The sequence below is a fragment of the Lepidochelys kempii genome, chromosome 11, assembly GCF_965140265.1.
Source record: "Lepidochelys kempii isolate rLepKem1 chromosome 11, rLepKem1.hap2, whole genome shotgun sequence".
In the NCBI taxonomy this organism is placed as follows: Eukaryota; Metazoa; Chordata; order Testudines; family Cheloniidae; genus Lepidochelys; species Lepidochelys kempii.
Window position 1 is genome coordinate 1,925,634 of NC_133266.1, and position 22,056 is coordinate 1,947,689.

The 22,056-nt window shown below is 60.2% G+C and overlaps 1 protein-coding gene across 2 annotated transcripts in view; it reads right to left on the reverse strand.

Moving 5' to 3' along the window:
- WNT6 (Wnt family member 6) overlaps positions 1-10,792 on the reverse strand; it is a 30,570-nt gene extending 19,778 nt beyond the window's left edge. Inside the window, exon 1 of one of the 2 annotated variants that reach the window (XM_073304680.1) lies at positions 10,636-10,792. In XM_073304680.1, coding sequence (XP_073160781.1) covers positions 10,636-10,712 — 77 coding nt within the window. In that variant the 5' untranslated portion in view covers positions 10,713-10,792. Of the gene's footprint in view, positions 1-10,421; positions 10,485-10,635 lie in introns of those variants that run through there. The other variant, XM_073304681.1, reaches the window with a different exon arrangement.
- Between the last annotated feature and the right edge of the window lie 11,264 nt (positions 10,793-22,056).

The following is a 22,056-nucleotide window of genomic DNA, read 5'->3' on the forward strand; positions in this document are numbered from 1 at the left end:
TGGGGCAGGGCTAGCAGGGGGCTGTGGGTCGGGAGTGAGGGGCACCGGCAGAGCTGTGTGTGGAGAGGTCCGTCTCTCGTGAGTGCAAAATTCCCCATAATCCAGTCAGATATCTTGGGGGGTAAACTCCTGATGCGCACACTCAAAAATATGTATTCATCTCCCAGCAGTGCCCAGCGGCGCCGTTGGCAGTCTGGGAAGGCACGGTCCCTGCCCCAGCGAGCTCCCAAACTCGCATCGCTAGCCGGGGAGGGGCCTGCAATCTGATTCACCCGGTTCAATCTGCCACACAACAAACTGCAGGAGAGGAGCGGTGCTGAGGCTGCAAAGCCCAGAGCTCGGAAACGCCAGGACAAAGCCTGGCCACGCAACCTCAGCTCGGCCCCCCGGGGCGTCTGCATGACGAGACGGGCTGTGATCTCGGAATTAGAGACGCTCTTTCCCCAGAAGCCTGCCCCGGCCAATGCCCGCAATGGCTCAGCCCCATCACGGTGAGTTTCTCCCCAGCCCAGGCTGCCTGGCCCAATCAACCCTTTACCCCACCCCCAGCCCAGTCTGGTTCTTGTCCCCGCTGCATTTGAGTGGGGCTGCCTCCTTCTCCAGCATCTTGGGCACCAGCCAAGGGGACGGAAACCATGCCCCCACCCAGCACCTTGTGGCAGCTTGTCTCTGCCCCTCGCCACTCTGCACGGACGGCACTGTCTCTGCTCTGAGTCCCGGCACCTCAGCAGCCGAGAGCAGCAATTGCAGGGAAAGTCTTAGTCAGCCCTGCAGCCCTGGGGTGGAGCATGCTCAGTCGCTCTGTGGGGATGGTGCCTGGACTCTCTGGTCTAGTGTCGGAGCCGTGGGGCTGGAGCGTGCTCAGTGCAGATGGAATCTTCTGAGAATTTAGCTGTCAAATGCTAACAAGTCTCTACCGAGCATGTGCAAGCGGGTTTCTTCTTAAAGTCTGGACCAAGTGTTGGTGGATTTTCGCCACGACGGCAAAAGGCAGATCTCTGACACCAAGGCACATTCCCCCGCCCCACTGCCAAATTGCAAGGCCCTGCTCCAAAGCATGGAGGCGTTAGCACATTTCAACCAAACAGCGACAGGAATTGGCAGTAAAACGGGCAATCTTAGTCTAATCCTCTGATCTTGTTCTTAGCACCGGCTGAGACATTTCTTGCTGAAACATTCCCCAAAATTTCAGCCGGAAGCAGACGCCAAGCATGGAGGACTTCAGCCAGACTTGGTAAAATCTGGCAAAGTGATAAACAACCGACAGCAGGGTCTTAAAATGCAAGTGGCAGGCAACTGTCGCTCTCGGTGGGGCCGCCAGATCTGTGGACAATCTACCCGTGGCAAGAGCAGCTGGCTAACGGCTTGTGGACACATGGATGTGAGTCCAGGTGAGGGGAGAGGCGGGGCCTTACGGCGCCGTTCCTGCAGGGCGTCCGGCTAGAGGGGTCACCAGGGACAAGGCCTGGGGTGTGGTGGAGAAGCGGATGAATATCTGAGCGAGGCTGGGGGGCGGTGGGAATACATCACTTTGAGATGGGGGAGTCAGTGAAGGGGTTTGAAGGGGGCGGCCATGTGGCTGGAGTCCTGGGGGAGGGAGGCGATCCTGGCCCTGAATTGGCAAAGGACTCGTGCTGAAGGGCTTCTGCTGAGCCCGGCCCCCTAACAGGTGCAGTTCCTAGGGACTGGGCTCGGGGTTGGAGTCAAGGTGGGAGCCAAAGACGGCCTGGGGGCAGATCGCACAGTCTCACCTTGTGGAGAAGCCGCAGCAAGGCCTGGCCATGGCCGGGATGTGCCAAAGACAAGTCCCTGGGGTTGCAGGGCTGAGTGATGGGGACACTGGTGGAGCTGGGCCCACATGGGAGAATCGGGTCCCCTCCCGTCACATAGGGGGCTTTGATGGCTTCTGCTTTGCCCTCCTTCCTGGAAGGTGGTTCCTCTGCTCCTGCGGCCCCAGCTCTCTCCAGCCCTTCTGCACTGCCTGCCAGCCAGCTCCTGGCATCACAGCCCCCGCTGGGTCTCCTAGCCCAGCCTAGTCCCCTCTGGTTGTCACGCCGGACGAGGGGAGACGTGGCTAACTGCATTGAGATGGGGGGCTGGGGCGCCCCACGAACCCTCGATGCCGTTGCCCAAACTGGCATCACAGCAGGCTGGGTTGGCTTGATCGTCCCCTGGGCTGCGTCAGAAACCCCACCAGCCTGCAAGGAGCCCTGTGGAATTAGTGATTTATTCCCAGACTGTGACTCGCTCCCATGTGCTCCTTAACATAGGGACCTCTCTGTCAGCTGCATTGCTTTACACGCAAGGCAGTTGTGGGGAAGCAGCTAACTGGAATATGGCTCACTGAAGGTCATATGCGTGCACTTATACAACTGGCCGAAAAGTCACGTGGCCGGGTGACTCATCCTATTGGCAAATCATCACTTGGACTAAAATCCAGCAGCTCCTGCCAATAGCACCTTCCATCTGAGAAGCTTGAAGCTCTTTACAAATATTCATCACTTAAGCCCTGTGGCTTGAGTATCATTGCCCCATTTTATGGATGGGGAAACTGAGGCACGGGGCAATTTTAGTGATTTGAATAAAATCGCACAGCAAGTCTAAGGTGCAGTCAGGGGCTCCTAATCCTATGGATTAAGCACCCTGGGAAGAATGTCTTCACCCTAAGCAAGGACAAGAACTCAGAGTCCTGGATCACAGGCTCCCCCGCTCAGACCCACTAGAACGTGCATCTTCTAGATACTAGAAAAGGTAGATCGGGGCTGCTATTCACTCTCTCTCATGAGAGAACAAGGGAACATGCAGTGAAAGCAAGAGGCACCAAATTCAAAGTGGATAAAAGGGTTGATACTCTCACACTGCTGGTTACCTAGTTGCAGTGAGTTCCACAGGTTATCATGGAAGCCAAGGGCTTAGCAGGATTCAAGAGCAGATCCAAACGCCGATGATAAGATGAGATAAGGCTGATGACCCATGGGACAGTCCCTCCAACATCAGGTGTGAGTCCCCCATTTTATGGGCTCAGGAGGAACCTGCCCCCACTGGCCTTTTGTTCCAGAAGGGGGCTGTTGCTCTGGACCAGCTGGGGCTGGCCACGTCTGCGACAGGGCACTGGGCTGGATGGACCCTTCTCTGATCCCGACTGTTTTCCTGCTCTCCGCCATCTTCTGAGTGCTCACGAGAGCATGGTGCACGTGGACCCTGGCTTCTTGTGCAAACCAGGAGGACACATGCAAGCGAGTGGCGGGACATAGAGATGCCTGCCTCGTGCCCGGCTGGCCGAAGGAGGTACAAAAGCCCATGGTGACGGTAACAGTCCACCCACCCAAGGCTCGTCCCCAGACCATGTGCCAATGATCACAATCTTCCTCTCCTCCTAGATGAACGGGGTTGTGAGGCTCCACTTTCCCCAAGAGTTGGGGTCCTTAGCTGGCCCCAGATTGGCCAGATTCACGTCTGCCCCTGTACTTTCAGATGGATGCAGGACTGTGCAGAGCGGCTCCGTACAGGGCTGTGCGGAGTCTCCAGTTGGCGACTGATCCCTTCGCTGCCTTGAGTCCAGCTGTGCAGGGCTCCGAAGAGCCATCAGTGCCTCGAGAAGCAGCCAAGAGTCGCTTTTCTAGACTGCCAGGCCTTCTTGCTTGGGACTTGCAGGGCTAGAAGCAAGCCCGCTGCGTCCCACTGCGAAGCCGGGAACATCCCTCTCCCGATGGTCTAAAACTCCCTTTCCAGCCCAGCAGGATCACCAAGTAGCGAGGGCGAGATCCACCGCTGCCCAGAGGTCTGGCGTGGTGAAGGTAGTCCCAGCTGAGACAGATTAGTGGGCAAAGTGTCGGTGAGTCCAAGGGGCAGGACACACTGGGAAAGGATGGAGTAAACCTTGTCACAGGGCCCTGTTGTTTCTCATAGCTATGTCACGGCCACAGGTAGGTGGCACACACCGACGCTATGCTAGGACAACATCAATTAGCACAGAAGATAGGAAATGCTGACATTGCTGAGTGTAACCTTAACTCTGCCCTCTTCTGGAGCAGCAAAAGCGCCGTTCGCCGAGTTCTCAACACACGCTTGTACACTACAAGCAGAGGGAACCACAACACTCCAAAGCCTTTCCCCGGACTAATTTCCTGCTAACATGCAGCTTTCCAGCCCCAGCCAACCTGCTGCGAGCCCTGGCTGTTATTCCAGGGCTGCGCAGCGCCCAGCACAGTGAAGGCCCAAACACAAGACTCCCAATAGCAGAGCTGTTTAAAAGCAGATCACCAGGATTTTCTGATGCAATGGGAAGCGTATTTCTTTCGCAGAATCAACATGTCCCCCAAACTCCACCCCCAGGCTAAAAGCAGGCCTGGAAAATCTCAGCGCGAGGTGAAAGTGCTGTAAAGTTACGAGTGACTCTAAACTGAGTGGCTGGTGCTGCCTTGCTCTAGATCCATACCAGAATTCACTCCAGTGGACCTGCTCCTGATTTATCCTCATGTAGACAAGAGCCGAATCTGGACCAAGGGCAGCTTTAACTCGAGGGTTGCAGCTCCCATGTGTACACCTGTGTCTGTCGGTCTGCAGGGGCTCGGAAGCGGATCTGAGTGAGAATTGGCGCGTGAGCGAGAGAAGAAATAGGAGAGCTGGGGAGCGTGTGCAGGTGAAATAATGTAGAGATGCTGCTCTGAGCCGGGTGACTGTGTCGGCCGCAGGAGGCGTGCGTGTGAACTCGGGTATTTGACGTGTACATTAAGGGCCAGGCAAAGGGGCTCGTATAACATAAGAGCTGGTCTGAATCTTGCCCTAAGCCCAACCTGAACCTTCTCTGAGCTTCTGGAAAACTGAGTTCACCTGTCCTGTGAGCTTCCCCGTGGCCCCCGTGCTTCCTAGTGACGTCCAGCGCCCAGCGCGGCCTTGCACGCAGACGGAACCTGCTGTGCCAACCGCAGCCGAGCACGTGTCCCAGTGACCCAGGGATGGAGTCGGGCTGGTCCACGGGGTGGGCACTGATCTGCAGCGACCATGGAATGGCGCGCCTGTGGGTTTACACCTGGGGGGACGGCGCGGAATCCAGTCCAGTGTGTGGTGGAGCAAGGAAAGGAGTGGGTCCGAAGAGAACCAAGTGGGGGAGCGAGAAATGAAGGGGCTGGTTTACAGGAGGAGAGGAGTCAGCGGGGATGAGACACACAAAGCAGCTAAAAAGGCGGAGGGGTTGAAATGTTGTGGACGGTGAAAGGTTTCCTTCTGTGCTCAGTGCCCAGCGTTGGGACATGAGGTTATTAGTAGCAGTCCAGCGCTACCTTTCTCCCGCACCTGGGAGCACCTATAATTAACCCCATCATGCCCGACCTCTCTGAGACCTGCAGAGTTCAGGGCGCCGCCCGCTAGAGAGAGGGAGCAGAAGAAATAGCCATGAAAGGGAAGGAGGGGGAAAGGGAGCCGGAGAACAAGGGGAACCTTTTCCCCAGCCCCCTGCCCCCTCAGCGGGGGACCCATTCTAGGTATTCTGAGGTAACCAGAGGGATTTGCTTCATTTTGTCAGGCGAAACCTGCCCCAACCGCTCGATGCAGCTTTCCTGAAGCCGGCACGTCCCTGGGACGTCCCTGCAGAGTCCCAGCGAACAAGAGCCCGGAGCAGGATGGCTATTGAAGGGAAAACACCCCTTGCGGGGTGCATTCTCAGCCCAGCTGGCTGTAGCTCAGAGTGCAATTCCACGCCTGCTCGCGGCCCGGGGAAAATCCCGCCGCAGCTCCGGGCTGCTGGCCCGCGTCAACCAGTGTGGGCTCTGAGAGCCACCGAACCGAACCGCAAACCCTGGCTGGGGTGGGAACCGCTTCAAGCCGGGGGAGGCAGCGGGACGGACAGCCCCTGTCTGACGACTGGCTCAGCCCATGTTGATTTCATTGGGCGGCCACTCTCCCGTCTTGAATGCAAGCTGCGCCTTGGGGCGGGAAGGTGACAGGTTTTAAAACTCGCTCCAGTTTTCCCCCGTGTTTCATCAGGCAGCAGACTCAGCCAGGGGGAGTGGGGCAGGCCGCTTGGCCGTGGAAGAAGAGCCCCGGGGCCTTCATTTTCTGGCCTGGCTAAACCATTGTCCACGGTTACAGTAGCCAGCCAAGGTCAGTGCCCCCGTGTGAGGGGCTGGACAGACAGTCACCGCCCTGAAGGGATTCGTTTGAAATACCCCGGGCAGATGAATGGTGGAAGGAGAAACAGAGACACAGAGAGGGGTGGTGGCTCACGCAGGTCTGGGGCAAAAGCAGAAACAGGCCACAGGCTAGTCCAGTGCTCTACCCACTGGACCAGGCTGCCTTCCCCCAAAGCACTATCAATCCGTCCAGAGTACAGAACTCAGCCCAGAGTGCACCACCGTGGCCAAGCACCCGGCACGTGTGCTGCCGGCTGGGGTCCGGCTCTGCCAGAGCCTGAACCTGCCCCCCCGGGCACTAATCACCTGTCTGCCACAGACATCAACGGTTCAAGCTGGAGTCCAGAGTGGGGTGAGGGATCTCTGCTGTGGGGAACATCCCAGCATAGACCTAGCCCTTTGAAATTCCCACAGCCATTCGAGGAGGATAACCCGGGCGTTCCTCTGAGTGTCCAGGGCCCCCCATGGCTTCGGTCCATGGCAGGTAGAGTGACCTTCTCCCAGTCGGCGGGGGAGCAAGGACGCTTTAGCTGGGATGTTGCAGCTGGTGTTCAGGATCCCTGGGGCCTGAGAGGGGGATAATGTAGGAGCAAGTCGCACAAACAGATAATGTCGGAGCAAGTCCCCTCTGCCTGAGCTTCATCTAAGCGTGGGCAGAGTGTCGATGGGTGGGTCGCTTCTTCCCCGGAGGGCCAGACTGACGTACGCTAGCTGAGGATCTGGCCCATGTAGTTTTATTCTAGCATGTGGTCTCGCACACAACTGCTGTTCGCTGGGGACTAATTCCCCCTTGCAGGGCCGGGCGTGAGGACCCAGGGTGGGCTGTGTAGCGCTCAATATTCTTGCATGACGATTTGTGATTCTTTGCTGAGTGTTGGTGTTTGGTCACGTTGTTTGCAATGAGAAACCAGCACTGGCTGACTCTTCGCCCTGATCTACATTCTCCCCCTAATCTCCCCATGCCGGCACAGCCAACACACACAACACGGCCCCTCGCAATAATACGAGCCATCTTTTAGATGAGACGCAAAATCCAGACCCCACTACCATCCAAGACCCTGTAGCACTCTCTCTGAGAGTGGGGTGCTAAATCTGATGTCCCGGCCAAACTCCAGTGGGAGTAATCATGTTCTGGGTAAATGCCCATGGATTTAAATGGGGCCACAGTTTCTCTCTCTGTCCACTTTATCCCTCATGCAGTTTCGATGGCATGCAGGATTTCTTATCACTTTCCATCCGAAATACACTGCCAGGTGATACTGTTCCAGGCTGCTGCGCTCCTCCCCAGAGCTGGCTGCACCAGCGTGCTTTGCGGTTGCCATCGCTAGCTCAAGGGGCTGTGCTGAAGCATTGCTAGTCTCAGGATGATAAGAGCAAGCCGAGATCAAGAGACAGAGTGATGCATTAAGCAACAGACTGAGAAATAGCCAGGAGGAGAAAAGGTAAATCTGTCAGTCACCATGGGAGGCTGCCTCCAGGAGGATAAATGTTTGCCATTGCATACCTGGGCTCTGTGTACACCCTGCCCTAATAAATACTTGTGGATGCCTATATGCCCCGTACACCATCCCCTGCAGCAAAATTCCAGTGCAGCTGCGTCTCTGTGTCCCTTGAGCTCCTTCTTCCCTGGTAGACAAATACAGTAGGTCCTACTGAAATGCTACAGAGTAAAGGGCCAGATCCTTCAGTGCTGCTCTGCTAATTGAAACCAGGGTCTGTTTCTCCCAAACTTTCCTGCCACTGTCTGGGCTGCAACCTGCCCTTTCCTGGCGAAGGGGACCCAGCAGCGGGCTAAGGCAGCTCTGGCTGGGAGGGCAAGGGGAGGGAGAGGGGGAGGCGAGCTTTATGTTCGGGGTCAGGAGCATGTGACAGTGTGGAGATGAATCGCCGCAGAGCATGAATTATGGCCCGGGCTGCACGGCAGGGGCTGGAATCCAAGCACTTAAAAGCGGATAAAGACGGGCTCGGCAAAATTCTTCCTCGATTGAAATGGTTCATGTTTCGACAGATCCCTGGGCTTTCCAAGGCTGGTCCCGGCTGCGGCTCCTGTCATGAATCTCTCCCCCCCCCCCCCCCGCCCCGCCAGGAGCCTGCCTTGCAGTCTGGGCCTTTGATGCAGGGACCATTACAAATGGGGGGTTTGTCCCTGCTGCTCCAGGCCAGGGCAGGCTCGGGGGGGGGGAGGTCGCCTCACGCTAGCCCCCGCCTTTTAATTAAAGTGGACTTATTGGAGGGAAGACAGGAGCAGGCAGGGAGGGGAGGGGACTCCGTGACGCCCCCAGGCTTGCAAAGGCGCCGATCCAGGGGGGCAAACCCTGAAACCCTTGCACAGCTGCTACTCACACCTTGCTCAGCCCATTGCCTCCAACGGCCTGTGGACTGATCCCAGCTCCACCGATGTAAACCCCAAGTAACTCCCCCACCAGCGGTGGGAACTCTGAGTAACTCCCCCAACGCCCGAGTAACTCCCCCACCAGCGGTGTGAACTCTGAGTAACTCCCCCAACGCCCGAGTAACTCCCCCACCAGTGGTGTGAACCCTGAGTAACTCCCCCACCAGCGGTGTGAACCCTGAGTAACTCCCCCACCAGCGGTGGGAACTCTGAGTAACTCCCCCAACGCCCAAGTAACTCCCCCACCAGTGGTGTGAACCCTGAGTAACTCCCCCACCAGCGGTGTGAACTCTGAGTAACCCCCCCATGCCCGAATAACTCCCCCACCAGTGGTGTGAACCCTGAGTAACTCCCCCACCAGCGGTGTGAACTCTGAGTAACCCCCCCATGCCCGAATAACTCCCCCACCAGTGGTGTGAACCCTGAGTAACTCCCCCACCAGTGGTGTGAACCCTGAGTAACTCCCCCACCAGCTGTGTGAACCCTGAGTAACTCCCCCACCAGCGGTGTGAACTCTGAGTAACCCCCCCAATGCCCGAGTAACTCCCCCACCAGCTGTGTGAACCCTCAGTAACTCCCCCACCAGCTGTGTGAACCCTCAGTAACTCCCCCAACGCCCAAGTAACTCCCCCACCAGTGGTGTGAACCCTGAGTAACCCCCCCAATGCCCGAATAACTCCCCCACCAGCTGTGTGAACCCTGAGTAACTCCCCCACCAGCTGTGTGAACCCTGAGTAACTCCCCCAACGCCCGAGTAACTCCCCACCAGCTGTGTGAACCCTGAGTAACTCCCCCAACGCCCGAGTAACTCCCCCGCCAGCTGTGTGAACCCTGAGTAACTCCCCCAACGCCCGAGTAACTCCCCCACCAGCTGTGTGAACTCTGAGTAACTCCCCCAACGCCCGAGTAACTCCCCCACCAGCGGTGTGAACCCTGAGTAACTCCCCCACCAGCTGTGTGAACTCTGAGTAACTCCCCCACCAGCTGTGTGAACTCTGAGTAACTCCCCCACCAGCGGTGGGAACTCTGAGTAACTCCCCCAACGCCCGAGTAACTCCCCCACCAGCGGTGTGAACCCTGAGTAACTCCCCCACCAGCTGTGTGAACCCTGAGTAACTCCCCCAACGCCCGAGTAACTCCCCACCAGCTGTGTGAACCCTGAGTAACTCCCCCAACGCCCGAGTAACTCCCCCGCCAGCTGTGTGAACCCTGAGTAACTCCCCCAACGCCCGAGTAACTCCCCCACCAGCTGTGTGAACTCTGAGTAACTCCCCCAACGCCCGAGTAACTCCCCCACCAGCGGTGTGAACCCTGAGTAACTCCCCCACCAGCTGTGTGAACTCTGAGTAACTCCCCCACCAGCTGTGTGAACTCTGAGTAACTCCCCCACCAGCGGTGGGAACTCTGAGTAACTCCCCCAACGCCCGAGTAACTCCCCCACCAGCGGTGTGAACCCTGAGTAACTCCCCCACCAGCGGTGTGAACTCTGAGTAACCCCCCCAAGCCCGAGTAACTCCCCCAGCAGCTGTGTGAACCTGAGTAACTCCTCCAACGCCGGAGTAACTGCCCCAACCCTCATGAATAACTCCCCCAGCAGCTGGATAAACTCGGAGAAACTCCACCAATACCCCTGCAGCTCCCCAGCTCCCGAGGAATGCCCCCAGCAGCTGTGTAAGAGGGGGCTATGCGGCAAGCAAGGCAATTGCCCCCACCCCCGACTTTTCACAGGTTTATATGCTCCACTCCTTCCGATTTTGCAGGATACGATTTAATCCGATGTAAGGCTGGATGTGCTCACACAACTTTCCCCCATCCCCTCCCGAAGAACGTCCTTGAACCGATGCCCCTGGGTGTAAACGCCGCGCCACGCCGCCGATTTGTCGCGGAGTAAGCCTCACCTAGCTCCCCGGATTCCAGCGGGTCTGACTCCAGATTGACACCGGCGCGGCTGAGGGCAGAAGCCGGCAGGTCTCGGGCTGGGAGTCTCCGCTCCCCCCTGTCCCGGAGGTGAGCGCTCCTTGGCCACGGGGCTCCGGGAGGGGGACCAGGGGCTGGGGCGGAGGAGACCCCGCGCTGCCGCCGTCCCGTCCCGCCCCGGTCCCGGCTACTCACCACCAGAGCCCGATGATGTTGGCGGGGCAGAGTAGGATGAAGAACAGCCCCAGCTGGGTGCGGGACGGGGGCAGCATCCTGGAGCGCGGCGCGGCTCAGGTAGAGCGCGGCGAGCTGCCACCCGCGGTCCCCGGCTGCCTTGTCCGGGGCGGCGCGGGGCTCCGGGGCTGGAGCGGGCGGGCGGCGCGGAGCCAGGGGCTGGGGCAGGCTCGCAGGCGGCTCCGGAGGAGGAGGGACCGGGCTGCGAAAGCATCTGCCTCCGCCAAGGAAACCGGAGCCCGAGGGGACGGGGCGGGGGGGGGGGAGGGATGGCGAGCGCCAATTCCGGGAGCGCAGCGATTCCCGAGCCCCGGGGCACCGAGCCGCGCCGGGCGGAGCGCAGCGCCCCGGCCCCGGGAGCGCCCAGCCTGGCGGAGCGGTGCCCGGACTTAGCCTGGCGGAGCGGTGCCCGGCAACCCCGAACCCAGCCTGGCGGAGCGGTGCCCGGCCCCTGAACCCAGCCTGGCGGAGCGGTGCCCGGCCCCTGAACCCAGCCTGGCAGAGCGGTGCCCGGCCCCTGAACCCAGCCTGGTGGAGTGGTGCCCAGACCCCCGAACCCAGCCTGGCGGAGCGGTGCCCGGCCCCTGAACCCAGCCTGGCGGAGCGGTGCCCGGCCCCTGAACCCAGCCTGGCAGAGCGGTGCCCGGCCCCTGAACCCAGCCTGGTGGAGTGGTGCCCAGACCCCCGAACCCAGCCTGGCGGAGCGGTGCCCGGCCCCTGAACCCAGCCTGGCGGAGCGGTGCCCGGCCCCTGAACCCAGCCTGGCAGAGCGGTGCCCGGCCCCTGAACCCAGCCTGGTGGAGTGGTGCCCAGACCCCCGAACCCAGCCTGGCGGAGCGGTGCCCGGCCCCTGAACCCAGCCTGGTGGAGTGGTGCCCGGCCCCTGAACCCAGCCTGGCAGAGCGGTGCCCAGCCCCTGAACCCAGCCTGGCGGAGCGGTGCCCGGCCCCTGAACCCAGCCTGGTGGAGTGGTGCCCAGACCCCCGAACCCAGCCTGGCGGAGCGGTGCCCGGACTTAGCCTGGCGGAGCGGTGCCCGGCAACACCGAAAGCAGCCTGGCGGAGCAGTGCCCGGCCCCCCGAGACCCAGCCTGGCGGAGCGGTGCCTGGCACCCCAGAACCCAGCCTGGCAGAGCGGTGCCCGGCACCCCAGAACCCAGCCTGGCAGAGTGGTGCCCGGCCCCCTGAGACCCAGCCTGGCAGAGCAGTGCCCGGCCCCTGAACCCAGCCTGGTGGAGTGGTGCCCAGACCCCCGAACCCAGCCTGGCAGAGCGGTGCCCGGCTACCAAGCCCCAGCCCCGCAGAGCAGTGCCCAGGCCCCCGAACCCAGCCTGGCGGAGCAGTGCCTGGCCCCTGGACCCAGCCTGGCGGAGCGGTGCCTGGACCCCTGAACCTGGCCTGGCACAACGGTGTCCGGACCCCCGAACCCAGCCTGGCAGAGCAGTGCCCAGCCACCCAGCCCCAGCCTGCCGGAACGGTCTCTGGCCCCTGGACCCAGCCTGGTGGAGCAGTGCCCGGACCCCTGGTCCCAGCTTGGCAGAGTGGTGCCTGGCCCCCTGGACCCAGCCTGGCAAAGCAGTGCCCAGCCCCAGGGCCCCAGCCTGGCAGAGCGGTGCCCGGTCCCTAGCCGCACCATGGCAGAGCAGTTCCAGCCCCATGGCCCCAGCCTGCCAGAGCGGTGCCCGGCCCCCTGGACCCAGCCTGGCAGAGTTGTGCCCGACTCCATGCCCCTGCAGCACCCAGCCCTGAGGAGTTACTCCCAGTGAGCTCTGATAGGCCAGCCAGCCATTCGGAGCCCAACTGAGCCAAGCTGGCCCAAACCATTGAGAGCACTTCAGGGCCGAACGAGCCCTTATGTCCTGAGCTGCTGGCCAGGCCACAGGGTGCTTCAGAGGTGATCCACCCCCTAAGTCCCCCCATCCTCCAAGACACTGACCAGAGATTTTCCCGGCTCCCAGCGCCCCTGCTCCCCCTCCCTGCGGGATATCCCTGGAACCTCCCCCCGCCCCGCAGCCGTTTTCAAGGGGAGGGTTAGAATGTGAAAGGAGGGAGACGAGAGGAAGGTGGAGAAGAGCCAGTGCGAGGAAGAAAGGGAAAGGGGACAGCCCAGTGCAGGAGCAAAGGGAATCGCAGGGGGCTGGCGGAGAATCCGGCTCAGGAGATGGGAGACCCCGTGCTCCTCTGGTCCCTCCGGTCCCCTCTCATCACTCCCCTGTGTCCCCCCAGCAGGAGTGGCTCCTACAGAACCTTGGCCGCTCCTTTGTCTTGTTTGAAATGCCCTGAGCCCCTGGGGGATAATTCCTGGGGTGGATCCATCTCCCTAACGTGGTGCGGCCCTTTCCCGGGGGATGATGCCCCAGATCTCCCTCCCAGAGTTGGGCCAATTTAATGTGGGTGTGATTTTAAACTGACACAAGGCAGTGCACCAGGCTGTGTGGACGCTCTTATTTCAGTTTAGTTTCAGACCAGGTTTAAACTGAACCAGGAGTTTCCACTTTTCTTCATTTGCGGACCCCTCAACAATTTCAAAGGGGGTGCGGACCCACTGTCGGAGGGCCGCCAGGGGCCGTGGACCCCGGGTTGAAAACCACTGGGCTGAAGTGAAGTGAAGCGAGCTGCTCGGCCACCGCTGGAGTTCCCCTGGGAACCGCCGGGCGTGTGTGTGGAGCCAGCACCGTATCTCTGCCCCAGGCAGTGTAGACTCTTTTGCAGCCATATCAAGGTCAAGGTCTTGGTCCTTATCTTCAAGCACTCAGTGGCCAGGACTCCCGGGATCAAACCCAGCCCATTGTTGGCAGCTTCACTCTTCCAGCACCCTGGAGCACTCAGGGAGTCAGGGAGGTGGGCACCCCGGGGGCTGGGGAACCAGGGCACAGGGGGTGGGCACCTAGCCATGGGGGGGGGCAGGGTGCACACTATGTGGGGGATGGGGAGGTTGAGCATTATACTTTGTGGGGCTGGGCACCTGGCATCGGATGGGGACTGTGGATGACAACTCTGCTCCTCTGGCCCCGTGGGACGTTCTGCCATCTGGGCAGAAGGCAGAGGGTCCTTGGGGGCCAGTCCCAGACTGCAGAACGAGCCCCCCTAGGAACCAAGGACCAGCCCAGCCCTGCTCCACATGCCAGATGCATTCTTCCCCCGGCCTCCTCGCCTGGAAACACCACGCGACCTGAGCATTAAAACAACCAAATCCTGCAAGAACAAACCAGTTCCTTGCACGTGCGGCTCTCCCCACGGGGACAGGATGAAGCACACCTTGACTGCTGTCAGTCACGCCACTCAGTGCACCATTGGAAGGTGCCCAGATGGGTAGGGTAAGAAGACGCCAGTACCAGGCCCTGCCTAGCTCTCTGCTCTCCCTGCCAGTGAAAACCAGGGTTTACCCTGCATTTTCCTAGGCAAATCCCATGTTGTTCCTTCCAGCCCGGCTGTCTAACCTGGCTGGGTCCCTGTACGCCTCTCTCCTCCCCATTTAGTGCCCTCTGCACATTTTGGGACCATTCTGGCTTCCCATCCATGAGAAGCCCTGGCCTAGCAGGGCCCCTGCAGGCCCCATTCTGGTCCCGATACCACCTCCTTCGCTGCTACCCTTTCTTCTCCCTCTCTTGGCCAGGTGTCGGCATCCAGCCACCCGATCAGAAGCTGTTTGGAGAACAGGATCCCGCGCATCACCCTAAACTCCACCGTGTGCCGTCAGTGATTCCCTTTTGCCATCCTGCCCCCAGCCAAGCAGCCGAGCTGGTCTGGGGAGCCTGGCTTTCCCAGCGCCCCGTACTGGGTTTACAAAGGAGCCAGGGGTGCCATGGTGCCAGGCCCATGCTCAGAAGGGGCCCTGGCCACCCCATACTCATTATTTCTTCTCTTCCCTCACCCCCTGGGGCCCGATCCAGCAATATCAAGACACACGTGACTTCAGTGCACCTGGGGTCAGCTGCTCCCCTCCCTCCAGCACTCCGACTGAAATGGGTTGGAGTTTGGGGCAGCTAGAAGTGGGAATTTAGGTGAGCAATGACAGATGGCGCTCGCTCAGCATCTCCCCCGACACCACGCCCTCTCCCTAGCCCTGCTGCCCCCAGACACGGCCTCACCTGCCGAGCGGGGCACGCACATGGGGTGGCTCAGACAATGGCCCGGCAGAGCTTCCGGAGCGTGGCTTTCGGAAGGGCGGGCACAGAGCTCCGTCCTGGATTCCAGGAGCCCGAGTGCCGCTCCGGGCCGCTGGGGCAGCTCCACGCCCCTGGTCAGATCTGGGTGGGCCTGGGTGCTAGGTGGGTGGTTTGGGGTCCGCAAGGCAGGCAGATGAGCCTGTCAGCCTAGAGCGTGGCACGGGAGGGCTGGCCCTTTAAGAGGAGTTGGGCTTAGGCTCCCCTCCTGGGACGAGTTAGCTGCCTGCCAGGTGAGGGTGAGAGGCCAGAGATCAGCGGCTTGCCCGGACTGACTTGGCTTGAGAGCTCAACCCAGCCCTGAAGCCAGGGCCTGCAACTCCACTGCTGTTGGGAGCCGTGTTCGATGCCCTGGCGGCCCATCTGGCCCCACCAACTCATGTGAGGTTTGCTCTCCTAATACTTGCCCTGTTGTTTGACTGCCAGAGAAGCCACTGCCGGGGTCTCTCTCCTGTCCCTTGTTTGAACAGCAGCAGGACCTCGGGTTTCTCCAGGCTCCCACAGCCGCCCCCAATCCAGAGCATTGTCTAGGGTGACCAGAGAGCAAGTGTGACAAATCGGAACCCTTTTCTTTTCAGGGAGGGGGTATCGTTGCATAAGGCAAAGCCCCTGATATATTGACCTCTAGTCCCCCTACCGTGTAGGGCTTTGCTAACTCCTCTCTGCCTGCAGGACTCCGACGTCCCCCTCCTCGCCAGAGGCTCTCGCCGTGTTCCCAGCTTCCCCGCATGCCTTTACCTGCTCTTTGTCTGCAACTTCTTCCCCAGGGGAATGGGTCTGTCGCTGCGCTTTTAAAACATGCATCCACCTCCGAGACAAACCGCAAAGGACCCAGGCGCCCCTGGAGTCTTTGCTGGGATGGCTGGGCGGTTTTCTCTGTCGCCAGGGTCCTGGGGCTCGTTATTCAAACTCAGAGCAGCAGGATAATGACCGGGGATGGGGGGCTCAAGAGACAGAGGTAGATTTGCAATCTCCCCCAGAGTGGTTCAGTTAATCCCCACCAGAAGGCATCTAACCCGCTGAGTTTTTGCATCCACCCCAGAGCTGCACTGGGCTCTGGGCCAAGGCAAGGCCAGAAGGCGGCAGGGGCATGGGAGGGGGCTCGCAGGGCTGTGGCGTGGTAGCACTCATCACACGGGGGGCTTCGCTTTCAGGCTCTCCGGACAGAGGGGAAGGCCCAAGAGAGCTGAAATATGAGCCACGTCTCGTGCTGAAAAGCTCCCCCCAGCTCTTGGCATTCTAAGCCATTTTAGTATCTGCCATAAAGGGACCACGGGGCAGGTGAAAACCGTTTATCTGATGTACTAATGGCAGAAAAATCCCTTTGATTTCTTCCACGGGGGGGAGTTCAAAGGGGAAAAGAGCCAAAGCCTATTCAGCAGAGCAGCAGGTGCGTCCGATTGCAATCCATCATGTCTGCATCCATGGGGGGGCTCAGCGCAGGCCCCCGTGCCTCCCTCCCTGCAGCCCCCGTGCCTGGGCAGCCCCCCAGATATCCCTGGGGAATGGTATCAAGTGACCGGAGCGTATCTTGGGATTCCAGTTTGGTGTGAAACAGCAGGGTACTGTCAACCTCCGCGCTGGGATTAAAGGGGGGAGCAGGACTGCTCCTGAAAGACAGATGTGCATTGGGGGTACCAGCACGTCACAGGCGGGGGAGGGAGGGGTATCAGCTCCGTGGAGATGGGTGAATGGGATCACCATGGGTTTATATTTATTTATTCATGAGCGATTCTGTGTCTCCCCTCCACATCAGACCTGAGCCCCTCCTGGACATGAATGAACGTCACCTCCTGTCAGGCAGGGCGGGGTCATTATCCCTATTCTGCAGATGGGGAAACTGAGGCACAGAGAATCAGGGACTTACCCACAGTCTGGAACAGAGCCCAGATCTCCTGGGTCCCAGCCCTGTGGATTTAAGGCCAGCCTTTCTAGAACAGAACACACTGATATCCAAAGGGCCAGATCCTTATCTGCTGTCGGTCGCCACCCTTCCGCCCATGGAGCTCGGCTCACTGCAGCCGGCGGAGGAGCTGGCCATAGACTGAGGGGGGGCAAAGGGATGTGGAGAGAGACCTGTCATTTGCCATCCACCCGCAACACCGACCGAGCAGATCCGGTCCTTTGTCTCTGGCTTGTTCCTGTCTCTCCCCTCCCAGCCCTCTTCCCCCCGTCTTTTGTGTTATTGCAAATTATAAAACAATTTTGTCCTGCCGTCCCGCATTCTTTTGCCTCCTGCAAGAATTTTAATGTATTTATTTTTGCTATCAGGGGAGAGCGCCGTGTTCCTAAGTCGCCCCTGCAAAGCGAGGACCGGCCGCTTGATGACCCCTAGGGCAGGGGACTTCCAGATTTGTCTCTGCCTTGGTAAAGCGTTTCCCCAGCGGAGACACTTAATCTTCATAATACCTTGGCCACAGAGCTCAGAGGCAGAGGAGCTGCTGGGCTCTTCACGAGTTATCCGCTATTAATTGAGTTATGCTTTGCACGAAGCACAGTGAAGTGCTGTAAAAGTGTTTGGTGTTATTAGTCATTGTTACGCTGATGAGCAAAGTAAGCTGGGAGGGATCCCAACCCCTACATGCAGCCACTTCTTGGGTGGGACTTGGCAGCTGGTTAACACAGTTTGGGACAGGAAGTGAAGATGAATCCCCCGTTGAAAAGTCAGGGAGCATTTGGGAATGTAAATATCCTCGTCTTGCAAAACAAGACCCCAAGAGGTTGGGGCCTTGGTTTTAAATCTCCCCTGAAGTACAGCCCTGCCCGCCCACCCACCTTGGGGCTGGTTTTAGCGCTCACTTTACGGAGACAGCCCCAGGGGGGCCGGAACAATTTGCATAGTGGGGTGCTGAGAGCCATTGAACCAAACTGTAAACCCTGCGTATCAGTGGTTTTCAAACTGCAGGTCGCAACCCAGGACTGGGCGGCGGCATGGAAGGCGCTGGGTCCCGGTCCCGTAGGCGGAGTTACCCGGCTAAGGCAGGCTAGTCCGTACCTCTTCTGATTCCACGCTGTGCCCCGAAGCGGCCAGCAGCAGGTCCGGCTCCTAGGCCGGGGGGCCATGGGACCCCGCACGCTGTCCCCACCCCGAGCATTGGCTCTGCATTCCTGGGAGCTGGGGGGGGGGGGGCAGTGCCTGTGGGTAAGAGCCACGCGGAGCCACTTGCGAGCCTCCGCCTAGGAGCTGGACCTGCTGCTGCCTGCTTCCGGGGCGCAGCTCAGTCCGCGGTGCCAGGACAGGCAGGAAGCCTGCCTCTGCTCCCCGGCTGTGCCGCTGGCCGGGAGCTGCGCAAGGTAAGCCCACGCCCCAACCCCACCCCCCAATCCCATGCCCCAGCCCTGAGCCCCCCTCAAACCCGGAGCCCCTTTCTGCACTCCAAACCCATCATCCCTGGCCCCACCCCATAGCCTGCACCCCCAGCCCAGAGCCCTGACCCCCTCCTGCACTCCAGCCCTGAGCTCCCCCCAAACCCGTTATTCCCAGCCCCACTCCACAGCCCTCACCCCCGCACTCCCACCCTCTGCCCCAGCCCTGAGCCCCTCCCACACCTCAAACCCCTCATCCCCAGCTCCACGGGGTCACGGGCATCAAGAATTTTCTTCAGCTGGGTGGCCAGAAAAAAACGTTTGAAAACCACTGCTGTATATGACAGAAACCGCTTCAAGCCAGGGGGCCGTGGCAGCACCCCCAGCACCCCGAGCTCCAGCACCTCCGGATGGCACCCTCCGCAGAGTCACCAGCACCCCCATGGAGTTAGCCTGGGGTCACCCCCACGGCTCCCTGCAGCACAGTGCCCCCCGAGCACCGCGATGGGGTCTGCATGGACCCAGAGAGGACAGCGCCTCCCACGGGATCCCCAGTGCACTACCCCCTGTTGGCCAGCGGTGTCCCGTGCACCTTTTCCCACCACCCCCCCAGCTTCGCTTGCGAGAGCCGCCAGGGCGGGAGGCCAAGGTGGTCTGGCTGTTTGCAGGGAATCGCCCGCCTTGCAACTGCTCCGCAGCCAGAGGGAGGCAGGGAAACGGGCCATCCCCGCTGTGGGAAAGCGCGGCGAGATCCAACCCAAACAGCCGGCCGCTCTGCAGGCACATATTTCCCATCATTTATCTCTCCTCTGTGACCACGGCCGCTGGTGATTAAAGCCAGGGTGGCCCCATCGCCGCCCCGCCGCCTGCCCCTGCAGTGAGGTCATAGACCCGTGTTTGTGACATCCCCGCCGTCTCCATGGCAGCGCGCTGTGATGTCATCAGCATGGGGTTGCGGCCCTCCCGGCAGGGGGAGAATGATCTGATTGAAACAACAGGATCCCGATGCAGGCGGCACGGAGAAGCAGCAGCCAGGGCGTTCCAAGGCAAAACTCTGCCTCCGCCCAAGGGGGAGAGCCTGGGGGCAGACCCGGGTCGGGGGTTGAGTCCCCAGTTCACCCAGTGGCCGCCCATGGGATGCCAGCCCTGCTGTCTTGCTCCCGTTTCTTCTCATCCCCTGTCACTGGAAAGTCTGGCCCACTTCCGGCCATTTGTGGGTGTCCCTTTTTCTCTCTCGCATTCATGCCTTGTTTCAGAGTAGCCGCCGTGTCAGTCTGTAGCCGCAAAAAGAACAGGAGGACTTGTGGCACCTTCGAGACTAACAGATGTAGTTGAGCATAAGCTTTCGTCACTGACTGCATCCGATGAAGTGAGCTGTAGCTCACGAAAGCTCATGCTCAAATAAATTGGTTAGTCTCTAAGGTGCCACAAAAGTCCTCCTATTCATGCCGTGGACGCTGGAGTAGGACGAATCTCTCCTCCCTCCCGCTGGCTGCCGGTCGGGCTGGTGGGTCTGGGTCTGGATTGTGCTTCCTGCCACTTCCAGAGCTAGCGTACGGACCCGGACTGCTCTGGGGAAGAGCCTCCCTGTGGGGAGGTCACCTACCAGCATGCTAGGGCTGGCCAGCCGTCACCGGCTCTGGGGTGTTTCTGAAAGCCCCACTTCCCAGCAGGGAGACGCTCCGCTCTCGTTTTACAAGGAAACTCAATGTTTGCAGCCTCGCTGGCTGCAGAGCAAAGCTGGAAAATAAGCTCCCTATGAGCTCAGAAACCAGAGGGCAAAGAAGCCCCCGTGTTTATTTTAAAAAAGCATGTGATGTTTTAAAGCCAATTTCATGGGGAGGGGGCGCCGGCTTGCGATTTTTGGCCTCTTGTGTGGATTTTGCTCTGCACGCACCCGCAATTCGTCCCCCGTCCTCCCACGGTGAGACCCCGTTCCCCAGCCTCCTGCTGCTCCAGCCCTTTCAGGCTGTGAAGTCTGGTGAATTTGCACCTAAGAGGCACTGGTGGATCTTGCTGTAACGTGGCTTTAAATAACACAGGCCCACTCTACCTCCCCCACCTAGCCTCCGGCTTTTGCCCTAGACTCTGCTTCTGGGGAAATCTCCACCTTCCCATGGAGGTGTAGCAACATGTATGGCCGGGGCATACAGGGCTGCATTAATGAAAGCATGGGGGAGGGGAAGGGTCCCCTCCAGGCAGGCTACAAAGAAGATCGATCTTGGGCCAGCTCTGGCACCGCTGTGACTCAAGACTCAGGGAGGCCAGTGGCATGAATATGGGATAAATACATTCAGTGTCAGAGCGGAACTGGGCCCGACGGGTGCCTGCAGGACTGGGTCCTAAAGGAGCGGATGGTGAGTGACCCTCCTGGGAAGGGGAATTGTGATAGACAGGAAGGACGGTGGCAAAAGTACAAGCTGGAGAGTCAGGACTCCTGGCTTCCTCTCCCAGGGCTGGCCTTGAGCAAGTTCCGTCCCCCTCTCTGTGCCTCAGTTTCCCCCTCATTGCCATGGGGACGCTGACCCTGAGGGGCTGAGAGCTGACAACGGTAAGTCCAACCGGGGCCAGGGTCTGGCTGCCAGATTATCTGGGGCAGGATGGGGCTCAGCACTAGGCTTTTCCTTACTAACCCCGGCTCCAGGATCCCCCAGTGGAGCAGGATCCAGCAGAAGCCGGGGCACAGCGTGTGGGTGGCAGGCCCTGACGGCGGGGGCCACGATCTCAGGGTGGCACTGGCAGAGCTCAGTAACCGAAGGCAGGGCTGGCTCCATTGGCAGGGGGCCATTGGCTGGGTCATTTGCTCCTTGTGGGAGAGGGAGGGGGCCAGCTGGGCTCCCCGCAGCCCAGGGATCGGCACAGAGCGGCACAGGCCAGACGGCGTCTCCTCTCTCCCCAGGGCCGCGTCGGGCCAGCCACCGCGGGCGTCTGCAGCTGGGACTTATCAGGGGCACGCGTGGGGCCACGTGGGTGTCGCTGTTGGCGGGAGGTGACTCCATCAGCAGATGAGGGCCTGTCTCCAGATCACAGCGGCCGCCCAGCGCTGACGGGGACGCTTCCTGACTTAGACAAGGCCGTGGCCCCAGCCTGTGGCCCCAGCCCCCTCCCTTGCCCCTCGCCCCACGTCCTCTGCCCCGGGACACACACAGCACCAGCACCCCACAACCGCCGCACGCAGCCCCATTGCTGTCCAGACACCCCCAACCACCCCACACTCACCTTTGTACACCCAGCCACCCTCTCCACACCTGGCCTGGCTCTCTGGACAGACACACCCCTCACTACACTCAAACACACACTGTCCATCACCCAGCCCCATCCATTCCCCATCAAACTCTCCCCACCGGTCACAGCCCTGCACAACCCCCAGCCCACCGCCCCATTCAGCCCTCGCACCCTTCCCGATCAGAGCCATGTGGAGATCATTCTCCAGCTGGCACCTGCATGAAGCTGCCATGTGACCGGCTGCCAGGCCTGGAGGTGGGACCCCGGATAGGACCCCCAGCGCCAGAGCCAGGTGCTCCTGCTTGTGAAGGATTTTGTGTCTCCTCCACCCACAAGCCATGCCCCAGAAGGGTAACTGGAGTGAGCGGCTGCGGGGGGTGCTGTGCTGAGAGACTGCCAGTGCAGGGGTGGTTTAACCCCCCACTAAATACCTGTGTGGCCCCTGCCTTTCCCCAACAGGACCCGAGCCCTGCTCCACCCCATCCCACTCCAGATCCTCCCAGTCACCCAGCCCAGGGCCGGCTCTAGGTTTTTTGCCGCCCCAAGAAAAAAAATTTTTGGCCAGCCCCCCTTTTTGGCTGGAATGCTGCCCCTGCAAATGTGCTGCCCCTGGAAATGTGCCCATCGGCACCGACTCTGTGGGTGCTCCGGGGCTGGAGCACCCTGGGGGAAAAATTGGTGGGTGC